Source organism: Lemur catta, chromosome 4, assembly GCF_020740605.2.
Source record: "Lemur catta isolate mLemCat1 chromosome 4, mLemCat1.pri, whole genome shotgun sequence".
Classification (NCBI taxonomy): domain Eukaryota; kingdom Metazoa; phylum Chordata; class Mammalia; order Primates; family Lemuridae; genus Lemur; species Lemur catta.
The window spans coordinates 90,502,972-90,527,437 of NC_059131.1; the positions used below are offsets into that span (position 1 = coordinate 90,502,972).

At 32.5% G+C, this 24,466-nt stretch overlaps 1 protein-coding gene across 2 annotated transcripts in view; it reads left to right on the forward strand.

The window, feature by feature from the left end:
- The first annotated feature begins 770 nt into the window (after window positions 1-770).
- Window positions 771-24,466, forward strand: part of LOC123637329 (slit homolog 2 protein) — a 117,167-nt gene continuing 93,471 nt past the window's right edge. For both annotated transcript variants that reach the window (XM_045550446.1, XM_045550447.1), the window contains exons 1-4: window positions 771-1,088; window positions 3,207-3,345; window positions 20,880-20,951; window positions 21,450-21,521. In XM_045550446.1, the coding sequence (XP_045406402.1) occupies window positions 857-1,088; window positions 3,207-3,345; window positions 20,880-20,951; window positions 21,450-21,521 (515 nt within the window). In that variant the 5' untranslated portion in view covers window positions 771-856. The remainder of the gene's footprint in view (window positions 1,089-3,206; window positions 3,346-20,879; window positions 20,952-21,449; window positions 21,522-24,466) is intronic.

Here is a 24,466-nt window from a genome sequence, read left to right on the forward strand (position 1 = left end):
ATCCATTACTGTTATTGGGTTAGAATTGAACACATCAGCTAAAAAGGACTAAAATGGTATTACTGTGTCGCAGATGATTCTGGGAATGGTGCTTTGATTTATAGCTTTGGATGTCCTTTTCTTTAGTTTGAGAAAACATAAAAGCCAGTTTGAAGTCATTTACCTAATTTAGTGGATACATTTGTCTGATATTATATTAATGGAGAAGTGCTATTTGCCACTTGGAAGAAATCCATGATCTTGTACGGATCCTGCCTCCATAGAGGGGACTCACTTAATTCCTTCACTCCCAGCCACTTGTGCCTTTTAATTTCAGTCCTCGCTCTTTGAGGATAGGTCTCCACCAGCAAAAGCAGCTAATCCCTTTTCTGTGATGAAGCAAAAGAAGGAAATCAGAATAGGGATGTTAAAAGCATTTTATATTGAATTATTATTCTATCTTGTTCAGCAAAAAATGAAAGTGACCTGCTAAAAAGATTTTGCAAGCAGTTTCTGTAGAGGCTCATAATGGCAGGACTTACTGATATTTCAAACTGGGAGCCACAACTTCTATTAACTGGCCCCCTCCCCTTGCCTTCCCACTCTCCCACCCCACCACCATTGGCTCTAGTATGTTGGGACCACAGAACAATTTGCTTTGGATGTATTTGTTTTCTCATTACTCTTTTGAATGAACATAGGTGAAATTCTTTTATGGTCATTTTCAAGCTTTCATGTATTTGCGTAGCTCAGAGCAAATGAAGAGAGACTTCTGTGTTTGTAAGCCTGTTTAATTTTTAGAAAAAAACAATTATGTTGGAATTTGCTAAACTTGATGTGCTTCTATGTTAAGAACTAAAGGTAAATAGTATTATTAATGAATTTTTCGAATTTTGAAATAACTATTTTCTGTTTTCTTGCTTTTAAACTTCTTTCCTGTCATAGTCGACTGCATTCGAACAACCTGTACTGTGATTGCCACCTGGCTTGGCTCTCCGACTGGCTTCGCCAAAGGCCTCGGGTCGGCCTGTACACTCAGTGCATGGGCCCGTCCCACCTGAGAGGCCATAACGTAGCTGAGGTTCAAAAACGAGAATTTGTATGCAGTGGTAAGGGAGAAAGAAGGGTTATGTTATCCTATTGTTGTATGCTATCACGTAATGGAATGTGAAGAGTGCATGCTTCAAAGCCTTTGATGTTGTTCACTAACGTGCAATTATGCACTAATCACTCTATGGAGGTCCTCTTTTTTAGTGATAATAATAATATTTTCTAAGATGTTTGTACACTGGTTGGCAACTACTGATTACTTGCATCTAAATTATAATCAAAGATTTTTCAGTTTTTACTCCAGGGAAATACAGGAAATTCCTAGACTGTGGTTTTACTTGTGACTCATTATTTTACCTTTAAGTAACAATTATAGCTACTTTTACATTAATAATTGAAAAATTATTAGATAATTCTGGATCCTTGTTGTGAAATTCAAAGAAAAACGCAACCATAGTTGCAAAGTGTACTTTTCCTGTATACATACATAGTAATGGTTCAATTTTACTTAAAACAAGTGACTAGCTATAGTAACAAAAATCTGAAAACAAAAATAAGACATGGGCTATGTCTAATTTCAATAGCTAACATTTACTGAGTTTTTCTATGTGCTTAAGCAGCAATCTAAGTATTTCACGTATATTTACTGCATTCTACTTCCTTCATAACATCTGTATGAGAAATGTATTATTATCTCTATATTAGAGATTAAAATGCTGTGAAAAAGAATAACCTTCCAAAGGTTATATAGTTGAGTCCAAGGATCCCTACTTAGCCAGTCTGATTCCTGTTTTTATTTATATTTATGTATATAGTAATATATTTGTTTATATATCCACATTATTACATAACGTATTTTATGAATATAGAGCTGGTTCTGCTTCAGAAGTGTCTATTCAAAATATAATAAAACAAATTATTATTTTTATGTATATAAAATACAGATAATGCATCATAAATAGTTGAGTGTTTTTGAAAAAGCCATGGGGAGACATTGCTAGCACTTGATTCTATTTTATTGTTATCTTTTGGACCCTTTTATGTATTTTTCCACACATTTTATATGCTAAACAAAATTCTCTTACAATATCATGGAATGTTTGATTGCTTTTTAAAAAATTAAATAATGAAATAACTAACAGTTCGTTACTAACCACTGTTTTCTCTCTTCACTTTTTCCTTCCTGTTTTCTAGATGAGGAAGAAGGCAAGTTCACGTTTCTTTTTTAGACTGAGGATATTTTTGTAGAGTTTGAGAGCTTGTTTAAAGGGACAGGGATAACAATAGCTAGCAGCCTCTTTCTGGGACATCACCTTCACTGGGGACCTTTCCCAGCAGGGGGGCATGGGCAGTCCGTGTTCTCTAGAAACCATGAATTTGCAGATGCCTATTTGGTAGAGCCCTGCTGACATTCTGGTGCTCATCTTCCAAGCAGTAAAATCTCATGTCAAAATAGCTTTGTTTCCAAATACTGAGTAGTAAAAAATACATACCTGAAGGTAACTACTTGTGCTAAAATTTTAATCATGTGAAGCTCAAAAAAGAATTATATAGATTAACAATTACATAGTGACATGACACAAATTGTTATAATAACTTCAAAGAAAGTGGTAATTTTTTACCTATCCAGACATAATATTTAGGGTTATCTAATTTTACTCCACATTCATGATTACTTAATTTGAGTAACAGTTATATTCTACCAAGATGGAAGTGTTATTATTTTCCTTTTGTTTTTTAAGACAAAGTAAATTAAACCACATAAATTTCTTAAAGACCAAACCCTATCTGAGCTTATTTGAAATGAATATATGTTAGTTTGAAATTGCTGGGGTTTTTTTTTGGGGGGGGGGGACTGGAAATCAGAATAATTTTGAATAGAGTTCTGGTTTTAAAACTGAATTTAGCCCATCTCAATTTTTTTCAAGTTTTAAAAATTACCGCTTTTATGACCACATTTTAAAATCTCATTTGCTTTATCTCATTTGCTTTGTTGACCTAAAAAGATAAATGCATGCCTGCTAACATACTATTTTAGAAATATAGGACCATTTTATGATCAGGTATTTAGAGAAATTTATTTCTGTCACGTGCTTTATTATTTAAGCTAAGTCTGCATGTTTCACAATTATGAAATTCAAGAGGAAAAATATAATTTCTGTTCATTTCTTTTTTAGGTCACCAGTCATTTATGGCTCCTTCTTGTAGCGTTTTGCACTGCCCTGCCGCTTGCACCTGTAGCAACAATATCGTAGACTGTCGTGGGAAAGGTCTCACTGAGATCCCCACAAATCTGCCAGAGACCATCACAGAAATGTATGTGCCCCCAAATTTTTTCTTATCCCTCCACCTCCCCAGTGAATCAAACCTTAATTTTCTTTAGGAGATTCTGGGTTTATCAAAGGCACATCTGATCAATTAACTTAAACAAATGTTCCTTTCAGAAGTGTATTGACCTTTACTCTGTTCAATTAAATACATATCTTGTTAAAGTGGCTAGGATTTGGTGGGGGCCGGGGAAAAGGTAGAATTAAAAGGAATGCATTTTAAGGAATAATAGTATTTTCTCCACCTCAAGAAGGGGTCATTAGGCTATTTAGGAAAAATAAAATAATTAGGATGGTTTGTGTCTTGTCCATCCTCTCTGATCTGTAGATCTGCTGTTATCCATTTCCAGTTTAGTGCAGTGGGAGTACAAAGAGAGATAGAGCTGCTTTAATACACCATAGAAACAAGAGAGCAAGATGCTGCTCTGCCTCCTCAAAAGCTCATGTTTTAAAATGCAGTTTCACTAGTTTGTTCTAATTGATAGTTCAATGCAAAGTGTAAAAACGATAATATTATTAAGTCAAGTATAAAGATTTTTTTTAATTAGTGGGAATTTTAGCCTATTTGGGCCAATAACTACCTCCATCAAAAGTGAAATTCTCATAAGGTATTGTATACGTGTTTTGTGTGCAGCTGCTGAATGCGTTTCTATGTCCTTGCCAAATATAAGTCATGTGGATAAAACAAGGTCACATATGATGCAAAATGGAATGCTTTTACCATCTGGAGAAGTAAGCACTAGGGAAAATCTTTACCTCAATATCCATTTATTAAGAAAGCCCCTCTTAACCACCCAGCCCATCATATTACTGTTTTATAAGCTGCTTCTATATTGTAACTAAAGAAATGGTTTTGGATGTTCTTGGATGAAATAATAAAATAGGAACAGCTTCGTGTGATAGGCCTACAAAGTAGGCAAAAAAAAAAATGTTATTTTTAAAAACTTCTCATTTTTTAACCAGTTTGTTTAATTGCTATAATAATGTAACTGCTCTAATTTACTTTATATGAAAATAACCTTAGTTCACAAGACCTATGACCATTATTTTAAAGTTCCTAATATGTGCTTTACAGTGGGCTTAGAGCTTCTCAGTGTAAGACATGATTCTCTGCAGAAACTCTAGAATCTGTAGAGATTTGACACAGATGCCAAATAATGTAGGCACATAATAATATTATTCTCATCAAAATTTAAATTGTTGTGACACTACCTCTCCAATATAAGACATTTGTAAGTATTTTTTTAGCTGAATCTTGAAAGAAGAATAAGATACAGTTTGGGATGAGTGGGTGACGTTCCTGAAAGAGAAATGTTGGCAGCAAAGGGCAGAGGTGGCAGTGAGCATTATGTTTGAGAGATTGTGCAGTTGAACCTAATTAGAACAACAGGTGCATGTTGTGACATCATGGAAAATAATGCCCTAAAAAGGACATCTGCATCTAATTTTAAAGCCACAGATAACTTAAGGCCTTTAAGCTTAGTCAGAAGATATTAGATGTGATAAAGTAGATAGTAGAAAGACATAGTGAATTTTTTATATTCATTTATCCAGGCATTTATTTAAGTAACCACTTACTAAATAAAGGCACTATGAATTCTCCAGAGATCTTCCATCAAGTAGCTAACAAATTTGACATGCAAATTAAAAACTATGAAATGAAGTACAAAGTAAAAAAGTCAGTGTACACTATTTTGGTCATGGGTACACCCAAAGCCCAGACCTCACCACTATACAACATACCCATGTAACAAAACTTGACTGTATTCTCCTAAATCTATTGAAATAAAAAAAAAATGTTCTAAGAGATGAACACATCAAGTTCAAGGTATTATAGAGGACATAAAGTGGAGGGCAAGATACAGTGGTTAATTACAATCAGAAAGTTTTCATTGGAACCCCAGGTTTACCTACCATTTACTGTCTGTGAGACTATGGTAAGTTACTTGTCCTCTATGAGCCTGTCTCCTCATCTAAAACTAGGGGTTACCGTCAGTTTGAGATTAAATAATTAACACGTGTACAGCTATATGTGATTAGCATAGTCATTATATAAATGATACATTAATCATGGAAGCCTTCTTGTGGAAGTTAACATCCAAGCTAGGCCTTGAAAGATAGGTAGCAAATGGAAATACAGAGATGAGAAAGAGGATTTCAGAATTAATAGATGACCACGAGCACAGGCAATAGGAAGGAAAGTACCAGACATTCTCAAGCAGGACCTGGTTGGTATTTGATGCCTGAGATAGTACTGGAAAATGAAGTTGGAAAGGTAGATTGGAGCCAATTCATGGAAGCTCTTGTTAGTATAAGGATCTTAGACTTTATTTGGAATGCATTAGCATAGGAATCTTCTAGAAGAATTAGTGTGATAGATGTCTGCCAGTGATTTGGCGAAAGGAGAGAATGCAAGACGGGATGTCAGAAGAGCAGGAGCTAGTCAGTAACAGTAGGAATGGTGATGTGGAAACAGACATGATAGCTAATGTACAGGCAGAATTAATGGGACTTGACATTTAATGAGATGAGGGAGTAATGGAGAAAAATAAACCAAAGATGATGCTGATGCCAGAGTTTCAGGTATGAGTGATAGGCAGGTTGTGGTTATATCATTGCATTTAAGAAGCTGAGGAACAGACCAATCCTGGGGAGAATGATGATGGTGAGCTCAATCTGTAAAATACTGAAATACTAATGACACATCCAGCAGCACTAAAAGAATACATCTTATAATAATTTTGGAGCAAGACAAAAACTTGAGACAAGTATTTCAGGGTAATTAACATGATAAAAAAACCAAGTTGATAGTTGAAGCCATCAATTTTCCAATGGGAAGGAGAGTAAGAAAAGAGATGCCCAAGAACCTAAATAAAAACAGCAAAGGGCTCTAACAGGTCAGGGAGGAAGGGGTTTCTAGGAAAAATGATTTGCAGAGGCAGATACTGCTGCTAATGAACCAAGCTGAGATCTAAGAGAAGGTCTTTGAACTTGTCCAGCATATTGTTCTTGGAGGATTCAATTTTGATAGAATGTTAGGTAAGTAAGCCACTTTTTAGAGTGTTAAGAAAGGAAGTATTGATGAATATTGGAGAGAGCGGATATGGAGCAGTTTGAAGAGTTTGGCTGAGAAAAGATTTTTAAAAAATCCTTTTAAAAAAAGACAGTTGTTGCTATAAAGGAAAAACTTGGGTTTATTTTAAGATGAAAAAGCCTGCAACCATTAGAAAGTCAGAAGGGAAGAATAGGTTTAAAGAGAAATGTGAAAGGGTTAGAATTGAATAAGATACATGTGGGGGCAAGATGATTCTGGACACAGGAGGGAATCGATCCAATCCAGATCATAGGAAGGGAGAACAAAAAGCTGCTGTAGGTAGACAAAAGGAGAGAATAAGTTGTAGACATAACATATTGAAAGCAATATGAGACATTTAAAATGGTTTATGTTATGTAGTCTATTTTATTTTTTATTGTAATGCTTTTCTTCTATTTAGTATGCTCTTTAGATTTTGTGTAATGGTTGGATTTAGTAGCATAGAAGTTACACTAAATAACATGTCCCATTGGGTTTGCCATGTTGAGGAGGTGGTGTAGCAGGTAATGATACAATAAATTAAATTTATAAGGAGAGATGAAAACATATGTGAAGCTCTAGGTGAATTTTACTTCTCTGATTATTACATTATCAGCTTTGTCAGTAGAGCATCTGGTAATAAATTATATTGATCTTCAACTCCAACAAAATACCTCCATTTTCATTCATTATAGTCCATAACTTACTAGCTTAGTAATTCATTTTTTATTACTCTCTTATTTTTTATAAGAATAAAGAACATCAGTAAGATTATGAAATGTGGAAATGAAGCTATATACATCTTTATATCTTTATAGATTCAAGATTTTTAATACATGATGAACTGAAAATTATAAATTCCCCTCCATATTACTCACATATATTTCTTAAGTCTGGATTTTTACCATAAATTGTCAGTAGAATTTCTTTATTGTAAGTTATCAAATATTTCATTTAACAATGTTGACTTGATTTCATGCTGTGTGATGTCTTTATTCTTGCACCTGTCTCAATATAATTATAGGAAAAAAGAAAGCATGTATATGCTATATAGGAGTGATAAACTGCCTATAAATCTAGGTAGAAAAACATAACTCATCCTTTTTTATTCTACATTGTGTTTGCAACTACAAATTCATACTTCTGGTATACACTAACACAATTATTTGTTAAACTATAGAAATGAAATATTCTTTTAAAGTCAGAATTGAAATAATTTGGAGAAGGAATAATAGAAAGAGACTAACATTTATCTAATACCTGCACTGCTGTATACTGTATACACGTAATATAATTTGATCTTCTCATTGACCTGTGATGGGGTATTTCTGAAATTAAATAAAATATGAAAACAATGCAGAGGCATATGCCAGATAAAGACTGGTGGTTTTCTCCAAGAGGCCTCGTTATACTGATTACTTCACCATGGTCCGGGAGCTGCCTTCCCATTTGTAGGCTAGAAATCTGATTTTGACTGCACCTAATTATCACATTTTGTAATTATGTAAGTATTTGTGTGTTTCTTTTTTAACATCTGTCTTCCCTACTAAAGTTATAAGCTCTACAAAGGCAGGAACCAGTTCTGTTCTGATCACTGCTGGATACCCAGCAAGAAATTTAGTACCTTAGCACATAGCAAGCACTTGATAAATATTTTTTGGGTGAATGGATAACTTAAAAATTAAATATGTAGAGTAATTTGTCTCTGAAAAGGTGGAGCTGTATTAACCAAGATTAATAAATAAAACCATAAGGAGCAGCCTATTATCAGCTGTAAGCAAATTGGTAAATTTTAAGTATAATATCAGTTAAGAGAAAAGTTAAATGAATAGAATGTTTAATGGCATGAGCTAAAATCCGGCTAGAATACTAAAACTTCATTAATAAAATTTCCTTGTTCCTCATACTGGTTTGGATTCCACTCTCTACATATTTCTAGATCTTTTTCTTTGTTCTCAGCTGACCAAACCAGCATCTAATAGATATCTTTTTGTTGAGATATAATAATTAGTTCAATCATATTACAAATAAGTTTTAGACATCTTTCTCTAAAGTCATATTTCCTCTGTACGGAAACCTATAGACATTTAACTCAAATTTCTCAAAGACTGACAATTTTAGTTTTTAAGAAAAAATGTTTTCATTATTTATTAAAAAAACGAGTCAAAAAAATTAAGAAATTTCTTAAAGAAAAAAAATCAATTGGGAAGCGGTTAAGTTGGCTTCAATCTTCATTTTTTTTTTATTCCAAAGCCTGTGTTCCTTCCTTGATCAAGCTGTAAGAGAGGTAACCATAGTTTGGTCTTGCTGGGAGAAAAAAATTGAAAAAAATCATGAAGAGACTGATATTCAAAAACAGGACAAAAGATATGTTAAGAAATTTACCTACGAAGAGAACTTAGAAGAAGCAGAGAGAAAAACAAAGTGTTAACATAGAAGAATGTTTGCAAAACTGAGAGCTGCTTTATATTACTTTGTATCTAGAACTACTAATTGTCATCTTTCCTATTCTCTGTCAAATGTTCTCATATCTGAATTTTCTCTGCACAAAACTCATCAAAGTTTAATATTTTAATTAATGTGAAACTATCCCATTAGACTGCAAGCTTGATGAAGGCAAAACCATGTCTATTTTCCTCACCATTTCTGCCCTAATACTTAGCGTAGTGTGGGTGGGGAGAACAGTGTTGTGAGAAGGTGGAGGAGGTCTCAGGCATGCCATCTGGAGAGCCTCCAACTCTCCATTTTTCATGGTAAAAAAAAAAAAAAAGTGACAAAGCAATATGGACCAATGTCGACAATATAGAGGGGGAAAATAGAATGTGTAATGTAATAAAATCAGGTGTAAAATAAAGAAGCTGTTGCTCCCTGAAAACCTTCCCAGCCCTTTGCTGCTTTGAACTCTGCTGATTGAAAACTAGGTTCGCAAACAGATGGAATGCCACAGGCAAGTCTATACATGCTCTGGTCCTTGGCAACAAAATCACTAACAGCAAATTGATTATATATGTCAAATCTTAAGAATTAATTTCTTAAGTCATATTTTGACTTATAAAATTTTGAACATGATTTGTTGGATTGCTATAAGGTGGACATTTAGTTCATTCAATCCAGTTATAAGTTTCCTATGGCATATGGCCTTTTCAAACCATTATGCAACAGTTTCATAAATCGTGGAGCATAGTTATAAAGAACACATGTTGTACAATTTAGTATGTCTTGTTTATTCTCATGTCCTCCTGCGTTTATACTTGGCTTCGTTTTCAAGGCTCAGAAGCTGGGAGCCTCACAGTTCTTTCTGTTCACTTATCTGAAAGGAGATCAGGGAAATGTTCAAATTGAGAAGAGAAAGGAAGGTAGCGGAGTTCACAGACATAAAACCAATCTTGTGAGAGTTGTTTCGATGTTTTCAAAGATGTATTGCAGCATCTAAGAAGCTATAAGACTTTTGTTAGACATGCTATTCAAATAGGTAAAATATAAAGGAAATGCAATTTGTTGAGTAAACTCACTGAACTACTTTTACTGGTCCAGTAATAAAGAAGGCTCTTTCAAAGAGAATCGTAATGATGAAGATTGAATATTAGATTTGGAAGCACTTTTGTCCCTTTACTTTCCTCTTGATAGCTTGCATGCATAATTATAAAGAAATGAAAGTAAGAATGATTTTTCAATACTATATTTGATTTCAACCTGCATTTATAATGTGGAACACAACCTTAAAAATTTCTTTTTTGTCCATTTCTATTTACATAAATGCTTCCTCTCATATATACTTCACCCTTTTTGCATGCTATTTCTGCATTGCTCTCTCAAAAATTTGAATCCTCAATTATATTAAATAATACTTACTTGGTTTTGATCCACATATTTCAGAGTCATCTGACTTTCTGTATATAAAGATATGCAAATTAAATTTCATCAACTTGTCTTTAAATAGCCTATTCTGTGCTGGTTGATTTAAAAGAATTACAGATACTCATGAAATTAAGCATCACCTTTAGATTGTTTAAGCACATACTTAGTAATATTTCAACTAATAGTACATCTTTCATGCTGTGTAGTTAGTTGATTTTATTTTAATTATGCTAAATTTTTAAAAATAAATTTAAAAAATAAACCCACTGTACACTTTGGCCAATGTTTCATAGCACATGTAGATAAACTTGACTTTGTTATCTAGATAGTATTGATAAAATATCTAAGGCAAATGGTACCATTTTTTAATGTAACTTGGTATAAAAGAAGTAAGTAGTCAATAATCTGAGTTTGTCTTGTTAAATAACAAGTAGGTTGATCATTTCAAAGTGCAATTGTTTTGACTGTGAAAGAATTTAGTTGTAATAAAATGCAATAGAAAATAGGCAGAGTTAAGAAAATGTTATAAAAGTAAAAATATGAGCAATTCTACTTCAGTTCATAGTTTTATCAGAGCACTTGTTAACTGGAACACTTGTTAGCATTTTGCAGTTTTACATATTCCTGATATTTTTATTCCTTCAGATCCACCCACAGAATTAGCTAACCTATAGCATGGCTTTGGCTTTGCATTTTATATTTTTTACAATTCTGTACTCTTCAGATTAGATAATATATAAAACTCTCAATATTTTATGTCTTTTAGAAATATGGATGACATAATACTTTTTACAAAGCATCTTGTGTAGGAGTTAACATGTTCTTTATGGTAAAAAATTTGCCAAAACATTTTTGAAATTGTTCATTTCTTTACTACTGAAACAATATAGAAAGCTATATATTCTCCAAAGGTTAGCAGAAACCTTTTAATTTTTTGTACTTTAGAAAACAGTTTTGTTAGTGTTTTTAACATAAACCTGGTTTTAGAAAAGTAGCTATGATTCTGATGTAGGGAATTCGAATTATAGTCTCAAATTTTGCTCTGAGATCCTCATAATAGCAGAAACTACATATGTATTCCCTATATGCCATTAAATTACTAGCCGAAGAACATACACAAGTCAATATTAGTTGAACTCTGATTATATGCTAGCATACATATGGTTAGAAAAACAAAATGCCATGATTCTTTTCTAGAATTTTGAAAAATTAGATGAGTAGTCATAAAGTCATTTTATATAAAAGAAGTTTTTTTTCATGTAAACATTAGTCATCATTTTTATTTCCTAATGTTTTTTGGGTTGTATTTTCTTAAGTTTTCATATCATGATTTCATAAGAAGGGCCCATAAAATGATACAATAATTTAGCTTCTTATAAACTGCATAGTGCCAATTCATTATTCAGCATAGAAAGCAGAGCTCTCCAATATGCTACCTCAGAACAAATGTCTCATGTTAATTCTTAGCTGTCAGTATCCACATTTAGTATACTCCCTCAGCAACTTTAATTCTGCGGCAAAACTATGTAAGATAAATTATGTAAAATACATTTATAGATAGATTAAACTATCTTTCAGTAGTTCCATAGGCTATGGTTGAGTTCACTGTTAGTCACTGGGGTGTTTTCATCTATATTTTGGGAGAATTCCCAATTTCATAGGTATATCCTGAGTAATCTTTAATTGCCATTGAAAGAATAGTAGAATAGAAAATACTCTACCACTGAAAGAATAGTAGAAAAATTATCTTTAAAGGGCTATATATATTCATTACATGCAAAGAAACCATTTTTATTAAGACTTTGTGTTCATGATAAGAAAATTATTTATTTGTACCTATTTCCCCCTACTTATTTCTTATTTGTACCTAATTTCTCCCAAAATTATGTATGTAACATATATGTAATACGTACATATACCCATACATGCAAACACTTTGTATGCTTTTTTTGGTTGAGTTGTGTGATTATTTAAGCAGAAAGCTATATAATGGCTTTTTTAAGAGGAAAAATACAGGAGATTGAATCAAGTTTTTGTAATATTAATAGTTAAGAAGTAGAAATGAGTATAATGAAACTATAAATAAATTGGAGAAAAAGAAATATTAAAATGACAAGGGCAGAGATTAAAGTGGTAAGGAAAAACAGAAACCCCAACTTGTTTCTCTTAAAAAGTCCTAAGAATTTGATTAGTACTATTGCAACAGAAGAAAGACATTTAGAAAAATAGCATTTTTGTTTCATGTACTGCATACTCAACAAACATTTCTGAGTGCCTACTCTGCATCAGAACACAGGCCCAGACTTCAAAATGTTTACAGTGGAGAGAATTGAAGCTTTATACAAACAGAAATTTTAAAACTATATAAGTAATAGAACACATATGAACAAAGAACATAGAGGAGGCCAACCTTGATCTGCCTGGGAGAATCAAGTAATCTTCAGGTAAGAGGATGTGTTTTGCAGGCGGAGAAATTGGGGACTTTGCTAGACAGAGGAAAGAGCGCATGCAAAGTCCCAAGAAAGTGATAGGGTACTTTGTTTTGGAGGAATTAAACATTTCTAGTTGTTAGAACATACAGCAGAAGCCAAATCTTGGAGAGACTTCTTCAAGTCATGATGGCAGTAGGATACAAGGAAAATTTTTGAGCATGGTAGTAGCATGATTAGATTTATTTGTTAGGAAAAATCACTCTAAGATGGAGTGGAGAGGAATTTGGAGGAAAGAAGCCTGCTGAGAATGTGCAGCAACAGTCTCTATAGTGATGATGAAGGTAAGCTGAGCAGCAGATAGTGATGAGAAATTATTCCAAGAGGTAACTCTAGTGCTAATGCAGTTGATTTCCCCCTAGAACTTCCACAGGAAAAAACTGGAAACCCTGCAAATGTAAATTAAAATAAGACCTGTGCAGACTCTAACATATAAATGAAGATACTGCTGGGGTCACAGTCATAGTATTATTCATTCTCAGAATGAATGAATGTGTCATTTGCTTTTTCAACAATTATGTTATAGATTTATGGCTAATCAGCTGGAAAGACTGAGTTGAAAGTTTATGTAGTTCAAATACTACTAGTGATCGCAGTGTTATCTAAACTTTAGGAAAGAGATGATGGATAACTTGGGAGAAAACTCAGTGCAGGGATAGGGAAGAATGCAAACTACTATCTACTCATCAACTAATTGTTAAGTGATGTATAAAGATGATTTTTGTAAATTTTTGTAATTTTTTTAAAACAAAAATGATTAGCAAATGGGTGACTTATCTTAGTGCATAATTCATAGTGTCTACATTTCATTTAGTTATTAATGAGAAACAAAACAGAACCTCTAAGTGTTTTTCTTTCTTGGGTTGATAAAAAAATTATATATGAAAACAAAATGTTAGTGACATTGTGAATATACTCTGTCCCCCTGAAATCAGTGGGCCATGTGCCTAAGCCCATTTCTTTGCTCTAAGCTAAACCATTTGATTGCGTATATTGAGTATATCTTTGCATTTAAATAGGTGTCCATGTGAATACATACATGAAAATTTTAATACTCACTCAGAAAGCACACACATACACTCATGCACACACACACTCATGCACTCACACATAGTTTGGTTTTATTTAAATGCTTTAAGACCAAATGGAAAAAGAATCATTTCTCAACTATAAAAACATCAATTAAATTTATGCTAAGGGGAATGTATCCTAAAATGACATCATAAGAAATAAAATAAAATTAAGGAAATGAATAATTTTCAGGAACAAGTTCATCCCAAGACAGGGATGCCTGATAACCAATTAGTATAGACACAATCTTAAGGCAAAAATGCTAGCTATATGCAAAGTCTGTCCCTCTAGAGGTCAGTATTCACTCAGCTGCTGAAGATAGTTATTAAATTTATAAATTTCTGGAGACTGCAATTACAAAACAGAAATAATATTGTAGGCTAAAATATGTTTGGTCATTTTATGGAGGGACATATAAAGGATTTCAGTGGACTTCATTTACTGCCAAAGCTGGACATAACATCCCAGAAATATAAAGTACTTATGCTGGAATTATTATGTAATAGACAAGAGAATCCTTATTGTCAAAGAAATATTGTTATTTCCTCCTTTCCAAATGCTGGGCCAATGTTACCTATGATGAGAATGTATTGCTTATACCGAGCAATTTAAGATTCAGAAGCTGGAGTCATTCTTCCTCCCTCCTCTCACTCCATTAAATCTCGGCTTTATTCTCTGGCAGCTGTTTTTGCCATTTACGTTAAAAGCAGATGGAGAAAATGCAAAGAACTGTCAGTTTTATTGCCATGTATAATCAGCATCTGGGCTGTATGTTACAGAAACAATCAATCCAAACAAATACTTTACTGGATTTTATAAAAACTTTTTTTGTGTTTCTAAGATAGTCCCCAAATCAGAGAAAGTGTTATATTTTAATCATGTTGATCATGGACATTGCAAGCAGTTATATTGTTTCAGCTTCAGTGTGAATGGTATGTGTGTATGTTTTTGATATACAGTTACTGAGTTATCTGCAATCTTGTACTGCTAATTTGTTTGAAAACATCGTTTGGAGCCATATATATTTATTTCACATTAGAGATAAAATCATGTGTCAGGTTTAGTCTTTTGTATAATGTGTGAGTGTGTGTGTGTGTGTGTGTACAGTAGTCCCCCCTTATCCACGGTTTTGCTTTCTGTAGTTCTACAGTTCACAGTCAACCAGGATCAGAAAATATTAACAGTATTTTGAAAGAAAAGGAGAGACCAGATTCACATAACTTTTATTACAGTACATTGTTAATAATTTTTCTATTTTATTATGACTTGTTAATCTCTTACTATGCCTAGTTTATAAGTTAAACTTCATCATAGGTATGAATATATATGAACAAACATAGCATACATAGGGTTCAGTACTATCCATGGTTTCAGGATCCACTGGAGGTCTTGGAATGTATCCCCTGTGGGTAACGGGGAACTACTATACGTGCTGTAGACTTTTTATTATGTAGTGCTATGTATTATATTTGTGATTAGCTAATACACATATATAGCCCCATATTTTTATTCTTTTGCTGTTTTGGGGTAATAAGCAAAATACCATTTTTTTTACACTTCCTATAATTTTGACCAAAACATTTATGGTAAGTTCTATATTCCCCATTTTTCAGAAGGAGAAACTGACACACAGGAGAAACAAAGTAACTTTTGCAATGTCTACAGAGCTAATCACTGGCAGATTCTGAATTTAATTCAAGTCTATATGAGTCCAAAGCTCATAATTTTAATCATTAAATGACATTTTTTTTATTTTTACATATTTATGTATACAAAGCATATAAATACCTCCTGAGGAGGGCTATTTAAGAATTGGCATATGGATGTTATTTTCTATAGTTTTTTAAAATAATATAATTTTTGAAACATTGAGAATAATGTCTAAGAATTAAATGCTAGTGAGCTGTAAGTGTCATTTAAATCATGCTTAAATATTCTTCCATACCTTGTAAATAGCTTCAGAACTAGTTGGGGTTTTTTAATTGCCCAATCATACTTACATTGTTTACTCATGAAAGATCTGCTCACTGCTAACCACTGCAGAGTATTTTATATGTCACAGAGCCCAGCAGTCCACAGGTGACAGAATTGGAATTCATTGAGCTAAAAATTGTACCTACACATAATTGACATGTTCTAAAGGTCTTGAATATTAAAGCAGAGGGTTAGTACGTGATTTTCTATTTTCTATAATTTTTGAAATAGACATCATAAAATGATAGATACTGTTTGTCTTTTATTCTTTAGGAACTCTAAAGTTTTAAAGACATGTAGGATAAAAGAGCAGTACTTAGCAGGAGAAAAAAATTAGATGTGTAGCGGGGAAGAAGGGTCTTTTATTGGCTAAACATTCTTCTGAGTTTCTTTTTTTAATAGGAGCAGTTGGAAAACTATCTCCATTTTCTCATATTATTGAGCATGCAACGAAAATTTCCTTCTAATTTTGGAGTGGTAATAGCCATTGCTTTTGGGGGGGGGTTGTGCATGTGTGTGTGTGTTTGATAGAATGTTTTGCAATCATTCACATAAATTTTGTGTAGACAAAGGGGCTGGCCCCTTTTACATAAAAATATCTTCCTTTTAATATGTGTTTTATTGGATTTTCTTCCACATTCACTTTGCTAAATCTATTTTTATTTTGAAACTCACAATATTGAATTTTCTCTGAAGGACTAGCATTTGGAACTCTCTTAATTACGGTGAATTTTATCCACAGTATGCAAATATATCTTAGCCATTACACTTCCTATGTTTGTAACCCTGGAATGTTTTTAATTAGCTTCTTTATGGAACAGTGTATTCAAATTTTCACTCTATAAAATTCAGCCAATTCTATGCTATTAAGGCATAAAATTAGGGGACAGCAATGCTACAAAATGTAAATTTCATTTGCTTTTTTTTTTTTTCTTTAACCTGAAACTCTAATATTTCTATTCCTTCACTTTTATAATCTGGTTTATATACTTTCTCCCTTTTTGTAGGAAGAAGGGCACCATTTGAGATGAATGTTGTTTGCAGTTTATCAAATATATTCTAAAGTTCTTATAATACAAAAGAAAAGCACTTTATCCTAAAGACCTAAAAGTTGACAAGAAGTATAATTAGTTTCTTGTTTTTCCACTAAAGAAAAGACAACAGACATTCTGAAATGTTTTAAAATTTATTATTTGACATTTGTCAGTAGTAGAATATTTTCCTACTTAAGAATCTGTCTCTTTGAATGAAGGATGCAATTATGTCTTGCTTTAATGAACTGCTGAGACAGTATGATAAATACCAATTAGCTGCTGAGTCAGTGTAAATAACAATATAAGCTCTGTTTCAAATACTTTCTTTTCTTGGAACCAAGTTGAAAATAAATAGATAAATAAAAGTGAGCAAATCCATTGTACATGTCATTGTTCAGCTTTCTGTTGTGTATGTTGTAAATGAAATAGTCTGCAATGTAAAGATGAAGTCATGGTAAATTGCAGTAACAAATGATACATGCAATACACTATGTTACATTTGAAGTGTTATTTTTGCATATAAAATAGAGTACTATTTCATCATGAATTCTCTTTGTTTTATTAATTTTTGAGTATATATTTTCTAACAAAATTTATTGTATGTCTTTTTTGTTTTGTTTGCTTTAAGAGTGATATTTATCAATGAAATTCATAGTAGATTAAACACAAATTATCATAATGACATATATTTGAGTGCCATTAGAAAAACTTATGATCATTGTAAGTATTCTAGACTGTGAGACTCTAAAATAATAAATGAATTTTAAAATTTCTAAGGAAGATCTTCATTTACATAAAATTATGGAATTAGTTTGACCACATTTGTCAAAGTTATTGACATTTCAGAAGTCTCAGTGATGAATATAGCATTTTAATAAAAGTTATATCAAGGAAATTAGCTTTGAAATCTGACTGGAAATGTAGGCTCTTTAACAATAAAACCTCCATGAGGGTATGAACAAGTCTGCTTTTGATCACCATTGAATTCCAATCATATAGCACAATATTTTGTGCAAAGTAGACATTAAATATTTATAAGGCAAATGAATGAATTAATAAGTACTGGTTTCTTTAGATTATTTTTAAGAAACTGAAATGATATCTATGGAAAGTAATTATATTAACTAGTTTTGCATTACTGTTAAAAGAAATCTATTAGTCATTAAGAATTACTGATTTTTCCTTATCATAGTGCTATGTTATTGTGAGCAAATCTTTAACACATTGAAATGATATTTTGTTGGCCAGGACTCAAAGAAAGTCATCTAACTGGTCAATAATGTTCCACCTATAGCTTATTTTCTTTGTATTTTTATTGATTACATTTTAAGCCCTTAAAATTTAACTTTAAGAATGTATCAAGGTAAAATAAAGTTTCTCTAAACCATCTATTCAGAACATTCTACTCAATAATATAATAGTGAAATGATTTAAATACCCTTTGCACTGTTTAGAACTTTTGGAAAAAAAATACCCTTACTTAAGACCTAGATAAATAGTGCAGATGCTAAATCAATATTTTCTTTGTAGGATTTATTCCTGTTTTATAGAGTAAATCTGCCCTTAGCAGCCAACAACCTGGTGAGCAGGGTTATGTGAAAAATGTGTAGAATACAGTGAAATAAAAACAGAGGAGTTTAGAGCATGTCGTTGGGTATATAGGGAAAAGCACAACTAATCATACCTGAGAAAATGAAGGCTTCCAAAGGAGATCATGCTTTAATTGTCTTAAAATAACTAAACAATATTAATAATAGTGTAAAATTGTCACTAACCTAAATGTCTAATAGGGAAGGATTAAGGAAAGGGTATATTTTGACAATGAAATACTATGAAGCCATTAAAAGTAATGTTTTCCAAAATTTTTAACAATATAGGAAAACATGTATGATATGATATTGGCTATAAAGATGTAAAAATTCTGTATATGGTAAGTCCTCAATTGTTTAAAACATGTAAGTAAAAAAGAAACTATAGTAAAATTCACTGATCTGAGTAGTATATTATAAATTATTTTAATTGTTTTCCTTACATAGTTTTACATTTCTCAAACTTCTGTCTTTTGAAGAGGGAGAAATCATGACAAAATTTAAGATTATAGAAAAGTGATTTTACTTTTTGTATGAGAGAGGAGGGGATGGAAACCTGGGAAATAACTGTATTCAGGGGATTAAATAGTGAAACCATAATTGACATAGAGAAGAGAAAGAATTGAGAATTAGTACAGTAAGAACCAGGGCCAGATAGTGTCACATCCTAAGAGAAGAAGGATTCTTAGCAATATCAAATGTTACAGTGAGTTCAAGAGTGATGAAAATTGTGGAGACGCATTGCATATGGAGATAAAGAGGTCCGGAGAGTGAACCCTGAAACTGTTAAAGAACCCGTGGCACTGTGAGAAGGGCTTTGGAATCAGAAAACACCAAAATGTAGGCGATTTGATTTAACCTCATAGGTATATTTGGTTTATTTGATTTTATTCATTAAATGTTAGTAATATATATATGGATGTTAAACTACTACCAACATTCAATAAAATGAGCCAATGTATATGACACATATATAGTCAATATATATTGTCATTTATGTATACATATGTATGTATATGTATATATGAGGGCTGTCTGGAAAGTATACAGCCATTGTTAATATAATTTTTCATATTACATGGCTGGATACCTTCCAGACAGCCCTCTTATATATGCATATATATTTTTTTAATCCAGGCTGGAAAATAGTGCTCATTTCAGGTGAGCTTTATTTTTCTGTTGAAGATGAATTCTATTCTTCTACTTAAAAATAGAGGAATTTAATATGGTGAATGAGTTAAACAGTCGTAGGAAGATGACAGAGAGAAAAAGCTGCTACCTGCCCAGGGCTACAAAGAAGGAAGAAGAAGGTGATGTTATACAAAGTTAGGAGGCGGCCCCCAGCAGGAACTAAAATTAAGAAGGAGAGGAGACTGCTGCCGTGAAATCTCCTGATCAGAGAAGAGGAAAAATACCCTGGCTTGTCCCCTCCCGCCATCCCTCAGTCTCCCACCGGTGTTTCTCATTGGCCAAATCTCACAGGAGCCAGTTGGCAAGTGATCTGGGATATATGAATCACTGGAGTCAGCTCTCTGGGATACAGAGCAGAACAGAAGAGAAGGGGGCGGGAAATGTTTGTGAGGATGTTTATATGTTTATAAAGGAGGCTGAGAGGCAACATTTTTTGATGGACTAAAATATTTACCAAAAGGCTTCGTGAAATCTACTTCTTTCTGTCTTTCATAACTAGATGGGTAAAATCTTGTCTTTCTCTGTTAGCAGGACCGTAGAGTAGATGATGTCAGAGAGTTATTTTCAACTCTGTGATTTTAGTGTATCATAAAAGTACTTCAGTTGTGTTTTAGAATGCACTTTGCTGCAGTGATTTTTATGTGAAATATTCAGATAGTGAATTGACGTAGTTCAGACTGTCTTACTGAAAATCTCTGTAGCACTTATGGATTTAGAATTTAAGATTTTGCCTCATAAGAACCTTCAAAATTAATTTTGTGAGTATAACAGTTATTTTTTTAATCTATAATATGCTTTCTGTAGAAGAAGTAAAAGGTTTATAAAATTTAATATTGAACAGTAATTTTCTATGTGGAAGAGTTTTATGATTATCTCTGAAACATGTTATATGTCTATTCAGTGTTAGTACATATTTCTCTTGCTTATATTTAGGTTATTAAAATGTACTCCCAAATTAATTTCTTAAAGGTGTTTTCTCTTTTATACAAAGTCCATATTTAAATATTGATGGACCTGTAAAATTTAAAAATCTGAATATTTTATTATTTTTATAATTGCCTTATGTTTAACCCCAACTTATTTCACATTTGAAAAGCACGATTAATTTTAGTAGTCATTTTTGAGGAAGAAAAGAAAATATCACTCATGAAGAGCATCAACTTTGCTTCGTGACATGAATCTTGAGACTTAAACATGTCTGAGAGTTCACATTTCCATTTAAAAATTGAATTTTTTTATTGCAGACGTTTGGAACAGAACTCAATCAAAGTCATCCCTCCTGGAGCTTTCTCACCATATAAAAAGCTTAGAAGAATGTGAGTGAACAATATTCTAGAGTACACATAATTTTAAAAATTATACAGGTCATGACCACTCAAAGAAACCTAAGCATGAATATTTAAGTATTTGACAGTTTAATATTAAGTGATGTGCCTATCTGAATGCTAGTTCTATAATAATATTTTAAACTTCATACCTGAACTGTGTAATTTTTAAATTTCTCTTTAATTTAACATATTGATTCATACAAACTTGAATGCATGTGATCAATACATTATGCACATTCTTAGGTGTTCTGTTGTAATAATAAGACATGGCATCTTTAATAATAATTTCGGAAAATAGACAATGGTTGTTTTAAAAAGCGTGATTTCTTTTTTTAAATTTAGGATTCTTCAAATGCTTTATGTTGCACATTTTATACATGTATTGATAGGTACAAAACCAACATGTAAAAGCCACAAATAGCTTTCTCCTGCAGTAAATCTCACTGACATGCTATTTAATTTAACCTAACCTTATTTCTAATTTAGCGACCTGAGCAATAATCAGATTTCTGAACTTGCACCAGATGCCTTCCAAGGACTGCGCTCTCTCAATTCACTGTAAGTGTTGACAGCATCACTGAAGCAAAGCAGAAGCCACGACAAACAGTGGCTGCATTTTTATATCTGGGTTTAAAAATATACTCTCAATTTTTATTGTGGAATATGAACTATGAATAGTGTTAATGATTATTAATTATTTATTAATTCTATCGTCTTTATGGAGGACTGCTACTAAAATTAACCACTTTTTTGGAATATATATTTTATGATTTGATAATTTTGCTGTTAAGAGAGCAAGAGTTAGAGCCCCTTTTTTGAATTTTTTTTTCTTTCTAAAAGAAAGGGGGAATGTTTATTTTGGAAAGCAGAGAGCCACTGTGTCTGAAGACAATATCAGTCCCCTTTAAAACGATGCTGGGTGAAGTCTTGCTGAGAACAGATGAGGATGACCAGTGAGAGGCCCCCTCTACTCCTTGTTTCATCGTTTTATGACTTTCCTGAAAGAACCAGCTTTAATCTCTCACAGAACAAAGATAAGAAAGTATGACAGCTTTTTAATGTCAAGAGGACTTTCAGGAAGATAGCTATGTAAATTAAAGAAGTTCTCAAATAAGTTTGTAGAGGCTGTTATGTCTTCGAGCTTGTAAAATTTCTTCAAAAGTCCACTAAGTAAAGTAACCTTTATATCACATTTTAAAGTTGGAAAGTGGAGGCTGGCTTCTTTTTTTTTTAAGAGTTGATGCTCAGAGAAGGGTTCTTATTGATGTAAATTCCTGCAGAGCTCTTTCAAATTTCCTAAGTCAGTGGTGGCCATAAGGATGCCAGGATGCACATGTGTGAGACCCAGATAAACCCCTGCGGTGTGTAGAACAGTTTGCTCTCATGCCTACCAGGAGAGAACTAGAGTGTAGTGCTCATCTGGGCCCATGGTGTTCAGATTGCTATTATGGTCTCCTCAAAACCCTACAGTTTTCTTTAAAGGAAGAAAATGGAAAACTGTCACTTAACCTGCAATATGTGCTTGGGTTCATTTTTGGTTGTTTTTTGTTTTAGAGGGTTTTGGCTAGAGGAAGCCCAAAACTAGAGGAACAATTGTCAGCAGGAAATGTAGAGAGTGTAGTCATGTGTTGCTTACAGGCTGGAATGTCAGGTTCTGAAATAACAAATTTTAAGATAAAACTCAGTTAAATCACCCAGTCATGTTGTTCATAAAGTACTGTTAATACCATCCTGGACTGTGGTAATTCTATCCGAAGGTAATGTTGACAACCTCCTAGCCTTACAGGACAGAACAAAAGTCAAATCAGCATACCAATTCCTGGTCCTTGAATTCTTTGTGCCTCAAAGATAATCATTATATATAAAGAAGGAGAGAAATATGTGGAGAATTCTTATTTATATCTGCTTGCTTGTAGTATTTACTATTAAGCTCTTGCCTTAATAATGTTAATTGAGTGTTTTGAGGTTGTGAGAATTAAAAGATAAAAAGAAATAAAAAAGTAAACAATAAATAGAACAACTTAATAATTTATCACTTACCTCAATACATTATACTATGTTTATTAACACATATAGTTATGACTATATTATGAATTATTGTGTAATAAGCTATTAAAATAATAAAATAATAACAAAGAGTAAAAGGAATGATAATACATGTAGCAGGTACAGGAACTGCCTTAAGATTTCCCTGTTGTGTCAAAGGACTATAAAAATTCTCTATCAGCATAATTGTATACTTCAGATAGTATGCTGAGTAGAAGTCATATATGAGAAAACTAGAGAAGGTACTCAATTTGGTATTCTTGGTATTTGAATGATATTATCCAAATCCTTCTTGTACTTATTTTCTTTTCACCCAAATTCACTTTTATCTTTCAATTTTTTTTTAAGTTTTCTTTGCCTTTTAAGAGTGTAGCACAAATTCTCACCAGCCTTCTTCAACTTTGTATCTTTATGTGATGATATGTCTTTCCCTCATTTTTATAGATTTTGGCCCTATTTCTTTGACTGTCATCCTACTTCTCTGTCCTGGTCTTTGGATTTTTGATATTTCAACTCATTTTCATTGCTGCCATTTTGATCCTATTGCTGTGTAAATCACTGGCCCCAACCCTAGTATTGCTGTAACTTTTTGTAGAGAAATCTCATTTCCATTACATTCAGTATGACTTTATGATCATATTATTATGGAAGATAGTCTATATGCCAATAACAGCTATACAGATAGATTTCCTCTATCCTGTGATTTCCTCTTTCTATTCACCATTTACCCATCTTGTCTCATTAACGATAAGCATCTATTATTTTTTAACATGGTCTTAAAACAGAATGATCTGTTGGGAAAAAATAGTTTCATATATAAATATGATGCATCTCCTGGGTAATCCTTTTTCGTGCTACCTGAGCCAACCTTTGAAGCAAAAGTTTCAAATAGATGTTCTACTAAATTGTTCATCTGTTGATTCTTATGTGGGACCCCCACAATTTGTATGCATCTTTGTTCCTTTCTAAGTTGTAATGGATTCAAAATATGAGACTCTTCCAGTATTCAAAAATTACTCTTTTAGACTGCTTTTTGAAGCCATACCTAATTCATCTCAGTCATATCAGTGCCTGGTACATGGGTAAATGATGAACATTCAAAGAATAACAGTTGTATTCAATTTAATTGGCCACCAAACTTAGAACCTAGCAAAGTTGCTGGCATATAGTAAGTGCAAAATATCTCCTGTTGAGTGAATTAATTGAATGATACTGAATTGAATATCCTGAATCGCCATCTAAATCTGTACAGTTATATTTCCAAATGCCTTCTCTTCTCTTATTCTTGACCTCAAAACATATTTATTCATGCTTGGTTCCTTCTTAATTTCCTTTCCAACTGTCTCTGACAATATATAATTCTCTCCTTTGTTATCTGATTTTTAAAATTATTTCTCCTCTAATTGATTTACCTTTCTAAAAAAATCTACATTCTATACAAATGAAATCTTATGTTA